Here is a 17806-nt window from a genome sequence, read left to right as displayed (position 1 = left end):
GCCTTGCTGTCGAGTTTTGAATACGGAAAACAGTTTCTGCTTTAACAAGCCAGAAAAAAACCTCAATGTTAAGCAGGCATAAGAGCGCATCTGTCAACCAAAGCGTAAAATGCATTTTCTAATCCTGTATTTCCAGGCGAGCGAGTGGGATTTGAGTGCTTTGGCATAAGTGTATTTGCATAAAATTTTGCGAGTTGCAACGTAGACCAACACACACACACACACCAACTTTGAGATACATTATTTTAAATCCACTCAAAACTCTGAATAAATAGTTGTTGCTTTTGTTTTTTTCTGTGTTGATCCACTTAGGGAGTTGCAAAGTTGTGGCGACAGCAATCGTAATGAAAAAATGGGGTAGGAATTATGTGAAATAATAAATAAAACCAGTAAGGAAAGCAGTAAAGTCGGACGGGCCACTTTGGATATATTCAACAGATGAATAATAACAGACGTCGCATTTTTCAAAGACCAGTATAATGAAATTGGATCCATAAACATGTCATTCTGCAACCGATACTAAATTTTTCATTTGGCAAATTTAGTGCAAATCGAATCATATATAGGCACTTTGGTGCACCATTTACCTAAAATCGGACGAAACTATATATGGGAGATATATCTAAATTTGAAACGATTTTCAGGAAACTTAACACACATCATTCTATACCTAATTCATTACGCTGTGCCGAATTTCGTGCAAATCGAAAGATATATAGGGACTTTGGTGCACGATTTACATTAAATCGGATGAAAATTTATATGGGAGCTATATCTAAATCCGAACCGATTTTCACGAAACTTAACAAACATCATTCTAGACTTAATTCAGTACGCTGTGCCATATTTCATGCAAATCGAAAGATATATATTGACTTGGGTGCAACTTTTACATTAAATCGGACGAAAATATATTTGGGAGCTATATCTAAATCTGAACCGATTTTCAGGAAACTTAACACACATCATTCTAGACCTAATTCATTACTCTGTGTCAAATTTCGTGCAAATCGAGAGATATATAAGAACTTTGGTGCACCATATACATTAAGTCGGACGAAAATATATATGGGAGCTATATTTAAGTCTGAACCGATTTTCACGAAACTCGGCACACATCATTCTAGACTTAATTGAGTACACTATGCTAAATTTCGTGCAAATCGAAATATATATAGGGACTTTGGTGGATCATTTACATTAAATCGTACGAAAATATATATGGGAGCTATATCTAAATCTGAACCGATTTTCAGGAAACTTAACCCACATCATTGTAGACTTTATTCAGTATGATATATCGAATTTCGTGCAAATCGAAAGATATATAGGGACTTTGGTGCACCATTTACATTAAATCGGACAGAAATATATATGGGAGCTATATCTAAATCTGAACCGATTTTCAAGAAACTTAACACACATCATTCTAGACCTATTTCATTACGCTGTGCCAAATTTCATGCAAATCGAAGGATATATGTGGACTTTAGTGCCCCATTTACTTTAAATCGGACGAAATTATATATGAGAGCTATATCTAAATCTGAACCGATTTTCAGGAAACTTAACACACATCATTCTAGACTTTGTTTAGTACGCTTTGCCAAATTTCGTGCAAATCAAAAGATATATAGGGACTTTGGTACACCATTTACCTTAAATCGGACGAAAATATATATGGGAGCTATATCTATCTTCTGAAGGAATTGAGATAGGGTGCTGAAATTTTGCATAGGATTGTCTTTTGTCTGCAGGCAGGTCAAGTTCGATGATGGGCTTTATCGGTCCACGTTTAGGCATAGCTCCCATAAAAGGGTACCCCCAAATTTTTGGTATTTTGGGGTTCTTGAGCGCGTTTTTCAACCGAATTCGCTGAAATTTGGTACATTGGGTTCTTATTGGATTCAAAATGTCCCTACAAAAAATTATATATATATATATGTCCACTTTTTCTGGTAGCCCCCATATAACGGTTCCTCCTAATTTTCAGTATTTTGGGGGTTTTAATCGTATTTTTCCACCGAATTGGCTATAATTTAGTATTTTGAGTTCTTAAAAGGTACCAAATCTCTCAACAAAATATTATGAATATCGGTCCATTTTTTGCGGGTAGCCCCCATATAAGGGTACCCCCAATTTTCGGTATTTTGGGGTTCTTGAGAGCGTTTTTCAACCGAATTCGCTGAAATTTGGTATATTGGGTTCTTGTTGGGTACCAAATATCTCCACTAAAAATTATAAATATAAGTCAATTTTTTCTGGTAGCTCCCATATAAGGGTACCTCCTAATTTCGGTATTTTGGGGTTCTTGAGCGTTTTTCAACCGAATTCACTGCAATTTGGTATTTTGTAGTCGTATATGGTAACAAATCTCCCTACCAAAAATTTTTAATATTCGTCCCCTTTTTGGCGTAGTCCGCATTTAACTCCCTTGTTTATATTAAAATAGTTATCTGATTTGTTCCGCGTTTTGAGTTTGGTTCTAAGACTCTGTTGTAATCATTTCACCTGCGGAGGATATCAAGATAAAGTTAGAACGTAAGGTTTGATAATGAATTATGCATGAACTGTAACCCGCATTTAGGCTTAGCACTTGTGTGGGAGGTATCAGAGGGGGTGGACCGATAGTCCACATCTTCGAACCTGAACTAAGTTTGGAAGAACAATAAGATATGCACAGATTGAATGAAATCAAAATTTTCTGGAACATGGTTCACGTTATGGTTTACATAATCGCGTTGTAGAAATGTCGGTATACCTTTCAACTACCTTTTAGTATATATATGGTGGAGGGTATCCAAAGTTCGGCCCGGCCGAACTAAACGCTTCTTCACTTGTTTTTTTTTAAATCCACGCCTGTTGATAGAACTCCAAAAAAATCCACACCTTTGGAAGACCACTGAAAAATATTTTTAGGCAACCACGCCTTTGGAAGATTCTTGAAAAAATATTTTAAGCAACGACGGCTTTGGAAGATTATTGGCAAAATATTTTTAAGCAACGACGGCTTTGGAAGATTATTGACAAAATATTTTTAAGCAGCCACGCCTTTGGAAGATTCTTGAAAAATATTTTTGGAAGATATTTGAAAAAATATTTTTAAGCAACCACGCCTTTGGAAGATTCTTGAAAAAATATTTTTAAGCAACGACGCCTTTGGAAGATTCTTAAAAAAAAATTTAGCAACCACGCCTTTGGAAGATTCTTTTAACTCCACGCCTGTAGATAGACCTCCAAAAAAATCCACGCCTTTGGAAGATTCTTGAAAAAATATTTTTAAGCAACCACGACTTTGGAAGATTCTTGAAAAAATATTTTTAAACAACTACGCCTTTTGAAGATTCTTGAAAAAATATTTTTAAGCAACCACGCCTTTGGAAGATTCTTGAAAAAAATATTTTTAAGCAACCACGCCTTTGGAAGATACTTAAAAAAGTATTTGTAAGCAACCACGCCTTTGGAAGATACTTAAAAAAATATTTTTAAGCAACCACACCTTTGGAAGATTCTTGAAAAAATATTTTTAAGCAACCACGCCTTTGGAAGATTCTTGAAAAAATATTTTTAAACAACCACACCTTTGGAAGATTCTTGAAAAAATATTTTTAAGCAACCACGCCTTTTGAAGATTCTTGAAAAAATATTTTTAAACCACCACGCCTTTGGAAAATTCTTGAAAAAATATTTTTAAGCAACCACGCCTTTGGAAGATTATTGAAAAAATATTTAAAAAAAAAATCACACATTGTATTAGTTTTCCAATTTTTTTTTTTAAATCCTTATTAAAAGACCTCCAAGAATATTTTTAAAAAATCCACGCGGGTAAAAAAATATAACTGTTCTCAATCTCTCCCTCTCTTTCTCTTCCAGGTGTCACTATTTTACTCTCTCTCACCGTGTTTCTCAATATGGTTGCTGAAACGATGCCGGCCACATCCGATGCTGTGCCATTGTTAGGTAAGTCTATGTCGTTAGAATTGAAACTTATTCTACATAACATATTAAATGGTTATAGTTTTTACAAATATATTTTTTATGTTATTGTTTTTTTAAGTAAACAAATAGTAAATTTATTTGGTGTGTGATTGTGTGTGTGCTTTTATTTTTGTTGAAAAAAAGTTTTTCGTTGTAACTAAGTGTTAAAGAAACATTTTATTTTATTGTAAGGCTTCGTTTTTTGTTGAATATATTTTTTAACGAAACTAAAACAAAATCAAACCTCATCAATGAAAACAAAAAATCCCATTTCGTAGAAAAAAATTTAAAAATATATTCATTCTGATAATCACTAAAACTAATCTCCCCAAAAAAAAAAAAAAAATTAATTCATTTTAACAAATTTTCATTAAACCAAGAAAAAAATAAAAAGTCAACAAAATCGTTAACAAAAAAACTCCTTCCCCTCAAAACCAAAATAAAATCAAACCCCCCAAAAATCATAATTCATTAAATTAAATATAAAAAATAAAAAACTTACTCGTTCCCAAAAACTAAGTAATAATAATGAATAACTCTGCCACCAGTCTAAAAAACAAAAACTGCATTTCAACTTTTTTTGTACAGAACCAAAAAAAAAAAAAAAACAAAAAAAAAAATAAAATTAAAAAAAATTTATAAAAAAATGTTGATGATTTTATGATATTAAAACTTTGACACTGAATAAACTGAAAAGCTAAACAGAAAAAAATATCCTCCCACCATTAGTTGTGCTGGGACCAAATTTTAAATATTGGGAAAAATGAAATTGCCCTGAAATTGAACAGAACCCGTTTAAATTCTCTTTGGCTTTGCTCGTCAAACAAGCAAAACCGGGAATTTAGCGTAAGGCCACCCAGCAAACTAATAACTAAAGAAAAATAAATCAAAATCTAAAGTAGAAGTAGTCGTCGATAAAATGAAAAATTAGAATAGATCCTGAAATCCCAAATTGCGAATGAGGCACAGTGCTACAATTATTGACTAAAAAGTGATATATCTTCCGCAAAAATATTTAAAAGTCCACAATTTTTATAGGCCCTAAAAACATTTAAAAAAACCCACGCCTCATATAGACCTTGAAAAATAAATCTTTAAAAAATCCACGCCTTGTATAGACCTTGAAAAATGAATCTTTAAAAAATCCACGCCTTATATAGACCTTGAAAAATGAATCTTTAAAAAATCCACGCCTTATATAGACCTTGAAAAATGAATCTTTAAAAAATCCACGCCTTATACAGGCCTTGAAAAATGAATCTTTCAAAAATCCACGCCTTATATAGGCCTTGAAAATTTAATCTTTAAAAAATCCACGCCTTATATAGGCCTTGACAAACTAATTTTAAAAAACCCACGCCTTACATAGGCCCTTAACAAATTCATTTTAACAAATCCACGCCTTATATAGGCCTTGAAAAATTTATTTAAAAAATCCACGCTTTATGTAGGCCTTGGAAAAGCCGAACTTTTAAACGATTTCCAAACGCGTCGGTCTTGTGCGCATCTCCTCCAATTTGAAAGACAACGTTCCAAGATGTTGTTTTCAGCTTGGTCTTTCCACCTAATTCGTGGCCTTTCCCTTCTACGGGAACCATCAGTAGGCTCGCTTTTATATGCCTTTTGAGCTCATTCAACATGGCCTAGCCATCGTAGTCGCTGCAGCTCAATACGAGTGACTATGTCGATGTCCGCGTATCAATTGTAAAGCTCATGGTTCATTCGACGCCGATATTCACCGTCGACGCAGATCAGCCCGTAGATCTTTCGGAGAATTTTTCTTTCAAACACCCCAAGAGCTGCCTCATCTGCTTGCGCAAGTACCCATGCTTCTGATCCATATAATAGCACGGGTAGTATCAGCATCTTGTAAAGTGTGAGTTTGGTCTGGTGGGAGATGGCCTTGTTTCTAAACTACTTACTTAGACGATAGTAGCATCTGTTGGCCATCACAATCCATCTCCGAATTTCAAAACTGATGTCATTCGTTTTATTTATGGCGGTACCAAGGTATAAAAAATCTTTGACTACGTCGAAACTGTAGTTTTTAAAATCTACAAATGGTCCGAGTCTACTGGACGTCTTGCGCGTTGATACCATCAGCCTGTTCTTCTCCCCGTTTACTGCCAGACCCACAGACTCCTTCTCAATTTGTTTAAAGGTGGCTGTTACTGCTCGCTATGTTTGACCCATTATATCGATGTCATCGGCGTATGCGAGTAGCATGTATTGTTTGGTGTAAAGAGTGTCAGTTCTGTTCACCATTGCGTCTCGCATGACCTTTTCCAGCAGGATGTTAAAAAGATAACACGACAAACTGTCACCTTTTTTAAATCTTCGTTCAGTATTGAAGGGCTCCGATAGGTCCTTTCCGACTTTAACTGCTGACCTTGTGCCACTTACAGTTATCCTGCATAGCCGTATTAATTTAGTAGGAATACCGAACGTAGACATGGATCTAAAAACCTCTGAACGGACAGGGCTGTCAAATGCGGCTTTATAGTCGACGAATATGTGGTATCAGTCGATGTGTTTTTCGTGGGTCCTTTCTAGGAATTGGCGCAGAGTGAAAATCTGGTCAATGTGGATTTTTTAGGTCTGAAGCCGCATTGGTATGGTCCAATAATGTCATTGACCATTGGCTTCAATCGTTGACACAACACACTGGATAGCACTTTATATGCGGTGGGAAGAAGGCTAATTCCTCTATAGTTGGCACATATGGTATTGTCTCCTTTTTTGTGCACGGGACACAGGATGCTGAGGTTCCAATCATTGGGCATGCATTCTTCTAGCAAAATTCTACTAATCAGCTGGTGCATGCTACTGACCAGCATCTGACCACCAGTCTTGAATAGTTCGGCTTGTAACCCATCGGCACCTGCTGCTTTATTATTCTTCAGCCGATTTATTGCTATTCTGACTTCATCTTGGCTAGGTGGTATACACTCTATACCGATTCTGGGGTATCCACTTCACTGCTACTATTTGATACCAGAAGTTTTTCAAAATGCTCCTTCTAGATCCTCAACACGCTGTTTGTATATATCACCAGGTTTCCTTTATCTCTGCAGTAGGATGTGCCTGCACCAAAGCCTTCGGTTTGATGTTTTACTCGTTGGTAAAATTTTCAGACTTCATTCTGACTCCTGTACATCTCGATTTGCATACGCTCTCGTTTTTCTTGTTCTTTTTTCTGAAAATACGTTTCTTCTCTCTCCTTTTCTCCCGATAATTCTTCATCACATATGTGTTGCTACTGTCTGCAGGGTTGCCCAATACGCTGCGTTTTTCACACCAGTAGCATTACGACACTACTGATCGTACCATGGGTTTCTTGATGGTGATTTTTGGTACCCAAGTGTTGCTTTTGCTGCAGTTTGGAGGGAGTGGGCAATTCTTTGACATTGTGCTTCTATACTATTATCGGGACAAGGGGTGCTTTCGTCAAGCAGTTGGGTAAGTTGAGCGGAGTAGGCCTCTGCTACCTGTTGTGTTTGCAGCTTTTCGACGTCGAGTTTCCGTGTTACATTAGATTGACCCTTTGCTGCAACATTAAGACGAGTGCGAATCTTGGCTACCACTAGGTAATGGTCCGAATCGATATTCGCTCATCGGATCGATTGAACGCCTAATACACTGGATGAATGCCTTCGGTCTATCACTACATGGTCAATTTTATTTATCGTTGCTTGTTCAGGAGAAATCCAGGTGGCCTTGTGTATATAGAGATGCTTCAATCTGGCGCTGCTAACTACCATGTTTTTTGCTGCCGTGAAGTCAATCAACCTCATGCCATTGTCGGATGTTTCTTCATGAAGGCTGAATTTTCCGACGGTTGGACCAAAGATATTTTCCCTTCCGATTTTTGCATTAAAATCTCCTAGCAGAATTTTAATATCAGGGCAACGGTCATATGCTGTTTCTAGACACTGGTAAAATATGTCTTTGATCTGTTCCTTCTTTGTCTTTCGTCGGATCATGGGCGCAAATGAGACTGATGTAGAAGAACTTCGCTTTTATACGGATTCTAGAAATTCACTCATCTACTGGAGTGAATATGGAGACGAGGTCCTATATTCTCCTGTTAACCATAAATCCGCAACCAAATTCATGCCTCTTTTCATGGCATCTATAATACAGTGCGTAATCATCAGATTTACTTACGCCAGCCCCTTTGCATGGCATTTCCTGTCAGGCAATAATATCGGCTTTGTACTTCTTGAGTACATCCGCCAAAGCGAAAACTGCGCCTGTTCTGTACATGGTGCGCACATTCGAAGAGCAAGTTCGCAGATTGTGGTCCTTTATACGTTTGCGGGGGTCGTCATCATTAAGTGGGTTTGGTTTTCTTCTTCTTTGCTTTCTCATAGTAGGTTCGGTTTTCCGAGTGTAGGCAACTAACCCGACGTCTCAACCCAATTTTTTTTATTTCTTATGGGTGAACTCGCGGCACATATAAGCTCACTCGCATTGATGATGGGTGATGAAAATAGCTACTCCAAATGGCACCGCGGGGAGGTCAGTCTCCACAATTGAGATGAAAGAGGGACCAAGATAAGGCTGGACATCGCCATGCTAAAGCCAATCAGAAAAAAATATTTAAAAAATTTAGGCCTTAGAAAAAAATATTTAAAAAATCTACGCCTTATATAGGCCTTAGAAAAAAAATATTTAAAAAATCTACGCCTTATGGAGGTCCTAGAAAAAAATATTTAAAAAATCTACGCCTTATATAGGCCTCCCAAAAAAAATTCTTTACAAAAATCTACGCCTTATATAGGCTTATAGACCTCGAAAAAATACTTTTAAAAAATGTACGCCTTATATAGGTCTTAGAAAAAAATATTTAAAACATCTACGCCTTAGCTAGGCCTTAGAAAAAAATATTTAAAAAATCTACGCCTTATATAGGCCTTAGAAAAAAATATTTAAAAAATCTACGCCTTATATAGGCCTTAGAAAAAAATATTTAAAAAATCTACGCCTTATATAGGCCTTAGAAAAAAATATTTAAAAAATCTACGCCTTATATAGGCCTTAGAAAAAAATATTTAAAAAATCAACGCCTTATATAGGCCTTAGAAAAAATTATTTAAAAAATCTATGCCTTATATAGGCCTTAGAAAAAAATATTTAAAAAATCTACGCCTTATATAGGCCTTAGAAAAAAATATTTAAAAAATCTACGCCTTATATAGGCCTTAGAAAAAAATATTTAAAAAATCTACGCCTTATATAGGCCTTAGAAAAAAATATTTAAAAAATCTAGGTCTTATATAGGCCTTAGAAAAAAAATATTGAAAAAATCTATGCCTTATATAGGCCTTAGAAAAAAAATATTTAAAAAATCTACGCCTTATATAGGCCTTAGAAAAAAATATTTAAAAAATCTACGCCTTATATAGGCCTTAGAAAAATATATTTAAAAACACCACGCCTTTTTTCTGGTCTCTGAAAAAAATATACCTGAAATCGTATCGCCTGATCGTCCAAAAAAGTATATTTCTTGTCGGGCTATATCACTTCAAAGTTAAAAGAAAGAATTTGCAATTTTTTGTAGCACTGTGTAAATTAGAATTCGTACCTTTATATCCCCTTAGTATAGTGAACCAATTGTTATATGCACCATTTGAAACCCGAAACGAAAAACCAAAAAAGTATTTAGAATTTAATATTGGCATATTGCTATATAGTGCCACATACCCCCCAGCCCACTTTACACCCCGCCCCCTACACTAAATGCGTGTTAATTTGCTCGAGAAGAAAATTCGTAATTCATTGCCTTTGAATTATTGCGCCATGAGAAAAAATTAGGTTATTAAATGTAATATAAAATATTATTATTTTTTTATTTTTAAAAAATATTTTTCACTTCGTATAGTTAGAGATTTTTTTCATTTCATTTAAATAAAATATTTCGAAATACACCCTGGAAAAAATTTTTGCACTCCTCTGCGTTGTGTTTTCATTTTTTAAAATAATTATTCCTCAATTTGAAAACAAATATTCACATACGAAGTATATTTGTTGTTTGAAATTTTACCTCCAGTAGACTCTTTGGAAAAAACTGCACATTTTCAGAATATTTGTTTTTATTTTTATTTTAATATTTTTTATTCCTAAATTGTTTTGGTATTAAGTTGACTTTAATATATCTTTTCCCTTAACTCACTTTTTTATCAGAGTAGTAAATTTGAGTTTTGTGTTTATTTTCGATTTGAAACACAAACTACTAATTCTCTATATATGTGTGTGTTTTTCTGCACGTTTTTAATTGATGAAACATAATGAAAACCAGTTCCCTCCCTTCTTTCAATGTTTCCTTTAATTTAAAAAAATAAAAATAAATTTAAAAATATGTTTTTAAAGTAAATTTCTTAAATAAACCTTAAAATTAAATTTAATTAAATAAAGAGTCTTTAATAAACTCCAATATCAAGAAATCTAAATATATAATTAAAAAATATATAAAAATTATAAACTATATACAAAAACTGGTTGTAAACATAAGAGATATTAAATAACTATTTAGAAAAAATTATCTTCCCCAAATATCGAAATAATTTAGTAAAAAATAACATTGCTATAAGTCGTAACGCCTTATTGGCCAGAAGGCATCCACATACAAAAATACAAATTAATCAACAAAGACAGTCAAATTAATCAACAAAAATATTTTTCAACCAATGAGCGGAGCAGTATAGTCGGACGGGGCCGACCATATGATACCCTACACAACTACCACGAAAAGCAAATATTCGGTGGTTCTATATTCTGAGCCAGGGCAATATTTCGTGATATTTGCACCCTTTTTATTGACCGATCATCATCTAAACAGCCGCTCTAAGTATTTGGTCAGATCCCCTTCACCTTATAAAATATGTGATGTTCTGCATATAATAATTGCCTCTAGAGGTACTAGAAAATTTGACAAAATAAAGTTTTCGGTTCATGCACCCCCTGAATGAAATCCCAACTTCACCGAAAACTATAGGCGTCGTCCTTGACCATAATCGGAAATTCATGTACAATTTCAAAGCGATCAGCGCGACATTTCCGTCCTCTAATGGAGTAATAGTAACACTATGCACATAGTCACCATTACCTAATTACGTATAACTCCCACATCAGAGTACATACAGCCATAAAATTGGTATCAATTTCAAGGTCAACAACTCCTATTGGATATACTATCAACTTCTCGGGTATATGTCCTTCAGGAGCAAGTATATACGCCCCAGAATAAAAATTTTGTAATTTTTCACACAAAAGTCAGGGTCCATTTGACCCGCTAAATATTGATCGATCTTTATCACAACATGCATGCTTATTCTTAGGCCCGATCCCTTTCTCCATGTAAAATTTCACGATGTTCGACCATAACTGCGGCCTCTGGAGCGACCAGAAAAACCGACAAAAATTTAGTATTTGGTCCATTTCATCCCCTAAATATTAACCGATCTTTTCCAAAAACAATAGGGGTCTTCATTGGCCAGAACCGGTCCTACATGCAAAATTTCGTGAAGATTGGTCCATAACTGTGGCCTGTATCGTGTTTACAAATTATAATGGACAGACGGACGTTACAAACTTTTGGGGCTCCACAAAGCTATAATACCCTGACAACAAAGTTGTGTAGGGTATAAATATCCACCCCTTATGAAGTAAAAAAAAAAGAAATAATATTCAAAATTCCATAAGTCCTGCAATAAAATATTCCTCGAAAACAGACATCTTTAAGACTCCTTCCAGATTTTCAAGAACTGAAAAAAACTATTCTAGAACCAGTAAGGAAAGTTGTAAAGTCGGACGGGGCCGACTATATGATACCCTTCACCACTATGGGTATATTAAACAGGACTATTAGCATGAACTTGAATGAAATAAAATATGTGATATTTATCTAAATGTGAATCTACGTAGATCTATCCATAAAGTATGTAAATCGACTTCAAACAAATATAAATAGGATACGTTATACTAATTTCAGAACGTTTTGTTTCTCTTGGTTCCTTGGTGCGTCAAGTACTTAAAATCAATCTATAATAAAAGGGAGCTATACCTAAATGTGGACCGATTTTCACGAAACAACGCAGACATCAATCTAGGCTCAATTCAGTACGTTATGCCAAATTTCGTGCAAATCGAAAGATATATAGGGACTTTGGGGTACCATTTACATGAAATCGGACGAAACTATATATGGGAGCTATATCTAAATCTGGACCGATTTTCACGAAACTTTACATACATCATTCTAGACCTAAATGATTAGGCTGTACCAAATTTCGTGCAAATCTAAAGATATATAGGGACTTTGGGGCACCATTTACATGAAATCGGACGAAACTATAAGTGGGAGCTATATAGAAATCTGGACTGATTTTCATAAAACTTGGCAGACATCCTTCTAGGCTCACTTAAGTACGTTATGCCAAATTTCGTGCAAATCGAAAGATATATAGGGACTTTGGGGTACCATTTACATGAAATCGGACGAAACTATATATGGGAGCTATATCTAAATCTGGCCGATTTCCACGAAACTTTACATACATCATTCTAGACCTAAATGAATAGGCTGTTCCAAATTTCGTGCAAATCGAAAGATATATAGGGACTTTGGGGCACCATTTACATGAAATCGGACGAAACTATATGGGAGATATATCTAAATCAGGACCGATTTTCATGAAACTTGGCAGACATCATTCTAGACTCAATTCAATACGTTATGCCAAATTTCGTGCAAATCGAAAGATATATAGGGACTTTGGGGTACCATTTACATGAAATCGGACGAAACTATATATGGGAGCTATATCTAAATCTGGCCGATTTCCACGAAACTTTACATACATCATTCTAGACCTAAATGAATAGGCTGTTCCAAATTTCGTGCAAATCGAAAGATATATAGGGACTTTGGGGCACCATTTACATGAAATCGGACGAAACTATATATGGGAGCTATATCTAAATCTGGACTGATTTTCTCGAAACTTGGCAGACATCATTATAGGCCTAAATGATTAGCCTGTACCAAATTTCGTGCAAATCGAAAGATATATAGGGACCGTTTACATTAAATCGGTTAAATATATATATGGGAGCTATATCTAAATCTGAACCGATTTTTCCCAATTTCAATAGGGTTCGTCCTTGGGCCGATTAAGAGACCTATGCCAAATTTCATCCAATTCGGATCATAAATGCGACCTGTACTTTGTTTACAATTTAACATGGACAGACAGACAGACAGACAGACGGACGGACATGCATAAATCGACTTAGAATGTGATTCTATGCATATTCTCAAAAGGAACCATGGGTCTATCTCGATTATTTTTGCCTGTTACAAACATATGCACAAAGACATAATACCCTGTACCACAGTGTGGTGAAGGGTATAAAAATAAAGGCTAGATATCTAGTCCCGGTCCTCAATTATCTAATGATCCTTAAGGAATATTCTGAAACCCCTATAGATCTTCAATAATCTCCAAAAACTTAAAGCCTTTAACAAGCCTTAAAGCTGATTTACCTAAAATATCCATTGTTTAAAAAATTGTTTTACTTAATTTGAACTCACTATTAGATATTCGATATATAAACCCTACATAAACGGAATGGGATGCACATATCAGATTTTAAAACTATGGAGACAGAGTTCAATTCAATGCTCTTTAACCCTTCATCACGTCCGTGCATTGTTCTGCTTTTATTTATTATGGATGACATCGGCGAATTAAGCCACTGACTAGTGTCAAGGACCATTATTAATCCATTAGAAAGGCATATTAATTTTATATAGCGAATTTTCAAACCTTTATGTCCATCTACAAAAATCATGACCTACACTTTCAATAGCCAAGGTAGACTTTAACACTTATTATAAAAATGTTGGACCCGATGTGATATTAGCTACTCAAATTATAGGTGGGCTGACTTCTTCGATAGGACAATTTATTGTTCAACAACATTTTAAAATAACTTCGAAAATCAAAATATATTGTTGTATATGTGCTAGGGAGTAGAATCTCACCAATTAAAGCGTGAATTAATTTTTTTGGCAATTTAATTCCATATTCAATTTTGTAACAAACCATATATGTAGTACCACTTAATACATTTGTTCAACACTACATACCAACTCTGACCGCAACTAAAATCTAGCTCTATACTAAATTAGATAAAATGTATTACCGATAGGTTCGTTCAAATCCAAATTTTATCAAATTTAGCACCATTAATATAAATTACCATACCAATCTACCTCAACAATTCAATAGAAATCCTATTTTCAAATATCAGGATTACAGTTAACCTAAATCGAAATTGTACAGTGATCCTAACTCCAAATTTTAGGATTCCAGGGCTATCGGTTCAATCAAATCTAAACTGTACCAAATTTTAGTACACATATGTACGAATTTCCAAAACTTCATTCACACCCACATACACCCCCACAGTGATCCTAAACACAAATTTCATCATTCCAACTTTATTGGTTTATCCAAAATCTAAATTGTACCAAATATCGTACGACTTAGCACATTTCGTACATAAAATTAAAAAAAATCCAAAACTACGTACATATCCTACAAATATTCGTTCCCCCAAATTTAAATTGTACCAAATTTAGTTCTTTTCGTATACACACTTCCAAAATCACTTCCTTATATCGACCCTTCTTAGCATTCCAACGAGTGACCCTCACTCCAAATTTCAAAATTCTAGCTTTGGGCGTTGATGAATCGTTAAGTTAGTCGATCACTTTACTATTTAATGAACATAGAATCTGAATCCATTATTTTTTATATATACCTCACAAAGGTTTAATATTGTGATTAGGATTTAATTTACATAAATTACGGAATATATCATGTTCATGTGAAGCTAGGGTTTGTAAATGGTACCTCATTTTAAATGCTCCCCGATTAGAAGGATAGACGAGTTTTTTATATGGGTTGTATAACATTAATCTACGGATTAGACGTGGATATTGTACTAAACTGTTTGTTGGTATCGGGTATGCACATTCGATTATTGACGATTATGAATCAATCTTTAATCGGAGCAAATTTCTTTATCTTCGCCATACACTGTCCTATATATATATATATATATATAGCCTCAAGAGTTAGTAAGGCCGCGAAATATTGGTCCTAAGGGATGAAATGAATCAAAAACTTTATTTTTGTGAGTTTTTCTTTTCGCTCTAGAGGCAACACTTCACGAAAATGTTCACAGATACAGAGATATTACTGAGGAAAAAGCATGGATCTATTCATGTTTATCGGTCATTATTAAGCGGGTCAAAACGGGCCCTGACTATGATGTGGAAATTTGAATTCTATGGCGTAGGACATAAACCCGAAAAATTGGTAGTATATCCAAGAGGACTGGATGACCTGTATGTAATCGGATGTGAGAGTTACACTGAAATATTTACACGGGTCTACGTGTATTACACTGTGAAAGGAATCTGGAAAACGAATATGAAGTCAAGTCAATCAAGACCTTTGTGTATAAAGTGAAAAAAATGCATATTATGGTATAAATGTTCACCCCGGGAAGTAAGTAAGAGGTGCTATTGACCTCTAATCGGGCAAAAGGATACAAATATCACAAAATATTGCCTAATCTCGGAATATAGATTGGCACAAAATTATAGTTCGGTGATAGTTTTGTATGGTATCATATGATCGGCTCCGCTCACTGGTACAAAGTTGCACCACTACAAATTATAAATACAGGTCCAATTTTTCTGGTATACCCCATATAAGGGTAAACCCCAATCTTCGGTATTTTGGGGTTCTTGCGTGCGTTTTCAACCAAATTCTTTATAATTTTTTATACCCTTCACCACACTGTGGTACAGGGTTTTATGCCTTTGTGCATATGTTTGTAACAGGCAAAAGGAAACGAGATAGACCCATGGTTCCATTTGAGAATATGCATAGAATCACTTTCTGAGTCGATTTATGCATGTCCGTCTGTCTGGCCATGTAAAATTGTAAACAAAGTGCAGGTCGCATATATTATCCGAATGAGATGAAATTTGCCACAGTTCATTTATTTGGCCCAGGGACGAACCCTATTGAAATTGGGAAAAATCGGTTTAGATTTAGATATAGCTCCCAAATATATATTTTCGTCCGATTTTTAGCAAATGGTGTACAAAAGAGTCAACTTTAAGCGGATTGGCACGAAATTTTGTACAATGCACTGAAGTTAGGATAGACTAATGTGTACCAAGTTTTATTGAAATCGGTTTAGATTTAGATATAGCTCTCATATATATATGATCGCCCTATTTTTGGCAAATGGTGCACCATAAAAGTCAAATTTAGGTCGATTGGCACGAAATTTTGCACAACGTACTGAAGTTAGGTCAGACTAACGTGTGCAAAGTTTTATTGAAATCGGTTCAGATTTAGATATAGCTCCCATATATATGATCGCCCTATTTTTGGCAAATGGTGCACCATAAAAGTCAAATTTAGGTCGATTGGCACGAAATTTTGCACAACGTACTGAAGTTAGGATAGACTAACGTGTGCCAAGTTTTATTGAAATCGGTTCAGATTTAGATATAGCTCCCATATATATGATCGCCCTATTTTTGGCAAATGGTGCTCCAAAGAGTCAAATTTAAGCCGATTGGCACGAAATTTTGCACAACGTACTGAAGTTAAAATAGACTAACGTGTTGCCAAGTTTTATTGAAATCGGTTCAGATTTAGATATAGCTCCCATATATATGTTCGTCCGATTTTTCGCAAATGGTGCACCAAAGATTTTAAGTGTGCTCGATTGGCACAACATTACACGCAACGTATCGAATGAGTCTGAGTCTTAACCGTTATATGGGGGCTACCCGAAAAAAGATATAAGATATTGGACCGATATTAATAATTTTTAGTGGATACATTTGGTACGTAGATCGATAAAGCCCTGCAGACAAGAGACAACTTTAAGGAAAATTTTGGCGATCTATCTAAATTCATTTAGAGTGATTACAACAGAAAGACGGACCAGCATAAATCGTCATAGAATTTTAGGTTGAACAAGAATATATAATTAATACAAATATACCCGGTTATTGATCGTTGGGTTAAGTCGGTTCACATATAGACACAGATCACATATTAACCTTAGTAGAATTTCATGTCAATGATCCTTCAAAAATTCAAGGTCTGTAAGGATGTATTTCTTGAATATAGCCAAAGTGGTAAAGTGTATAATATAGTCGTAAACTTATACCTAGGTATTAAATAGTCCGACCTGTTCAATTAATTCGTTCTTATACTGTCTAAACTACAATTTTTAGATTACAACCAGTTTTTGTATCATGTACCAAAATAATTTAAACCCAAATTTAAATATAATAAATTAAATTAATAAATATAAATAATTTGTGCTAAAAATATAAATAATCACAGTATAACTTCTTATTACATTTCAATGTTCATAAAATATTTTTTAAATATTTCTATATTTTGACATATAACGAAAATAGAACATATATATTTTTTACAACAAAAAATATTTTTATGAAATATTTAACGTACCAAAGATGAAATAATTTTGAGAAAAAACAACACAAAGTGAAACAAAACACTACTACTACTCAACGAAATACTAATGATGTATATAATGAACAATATTATTTAATTATTTTGTTTTTTTTTCTACTTTTTTCTTTCCTGTTTTCTTTATGGATTCTACTCTCTCCATCTTTCTGTAACTAACTGCGAAATACTGTAATCACAAACATTTTGCAAACTTCCCAAAAATATAATAAAAAATATACACCTTT

General features: G+C 34.5%; 1 protein-coding gene across 1 annotated transcript in view; it reads left to right on the top strand.

The window, feature by feature from the left end:
• The first annotated feature begins 3878 nt into the window (after positions 1-3878).
• Positions 3879-17806, top strand: part of LOC133333790 (acetylcholine receptor subunit alpha-type acr-16-like) — a 67348-nt gene continuing 53420 nt past the window's right edge. Inside the window, exon 1 of the mRNA XM_061542079.1 lies at positions 3879-3960. Coding sequence (XP_061398063.1) covers positions 3912-3960 — 49 coding nt within the window. The 5' untranslated portion in view covers positions 3879-3911. The remainder of the gene's footprint in view (positions 3961-17806) is intronic.

The sequence above is a fragment of the Musca vetustissima genome, unplaced genomic scaffold, assembly GCF_032173495.1.
Source record: "Musca vetustissima isolate MV318-11 ecotype Yass unplaced genomic scaffold, APGP_CSIRO_Mvet_v1 utg76899, whole genome shotgun sequence".
Taxonomy (NCBI): domain Eukaryota; kingdom Metazoa; phylum Arthropoda; class Insecta; order Diptera; family Muscidae; genus Musca; species Musca vetustissima.
This window is presented reverse-complemented; position numbering and strand designations above follow the sequence as displayed.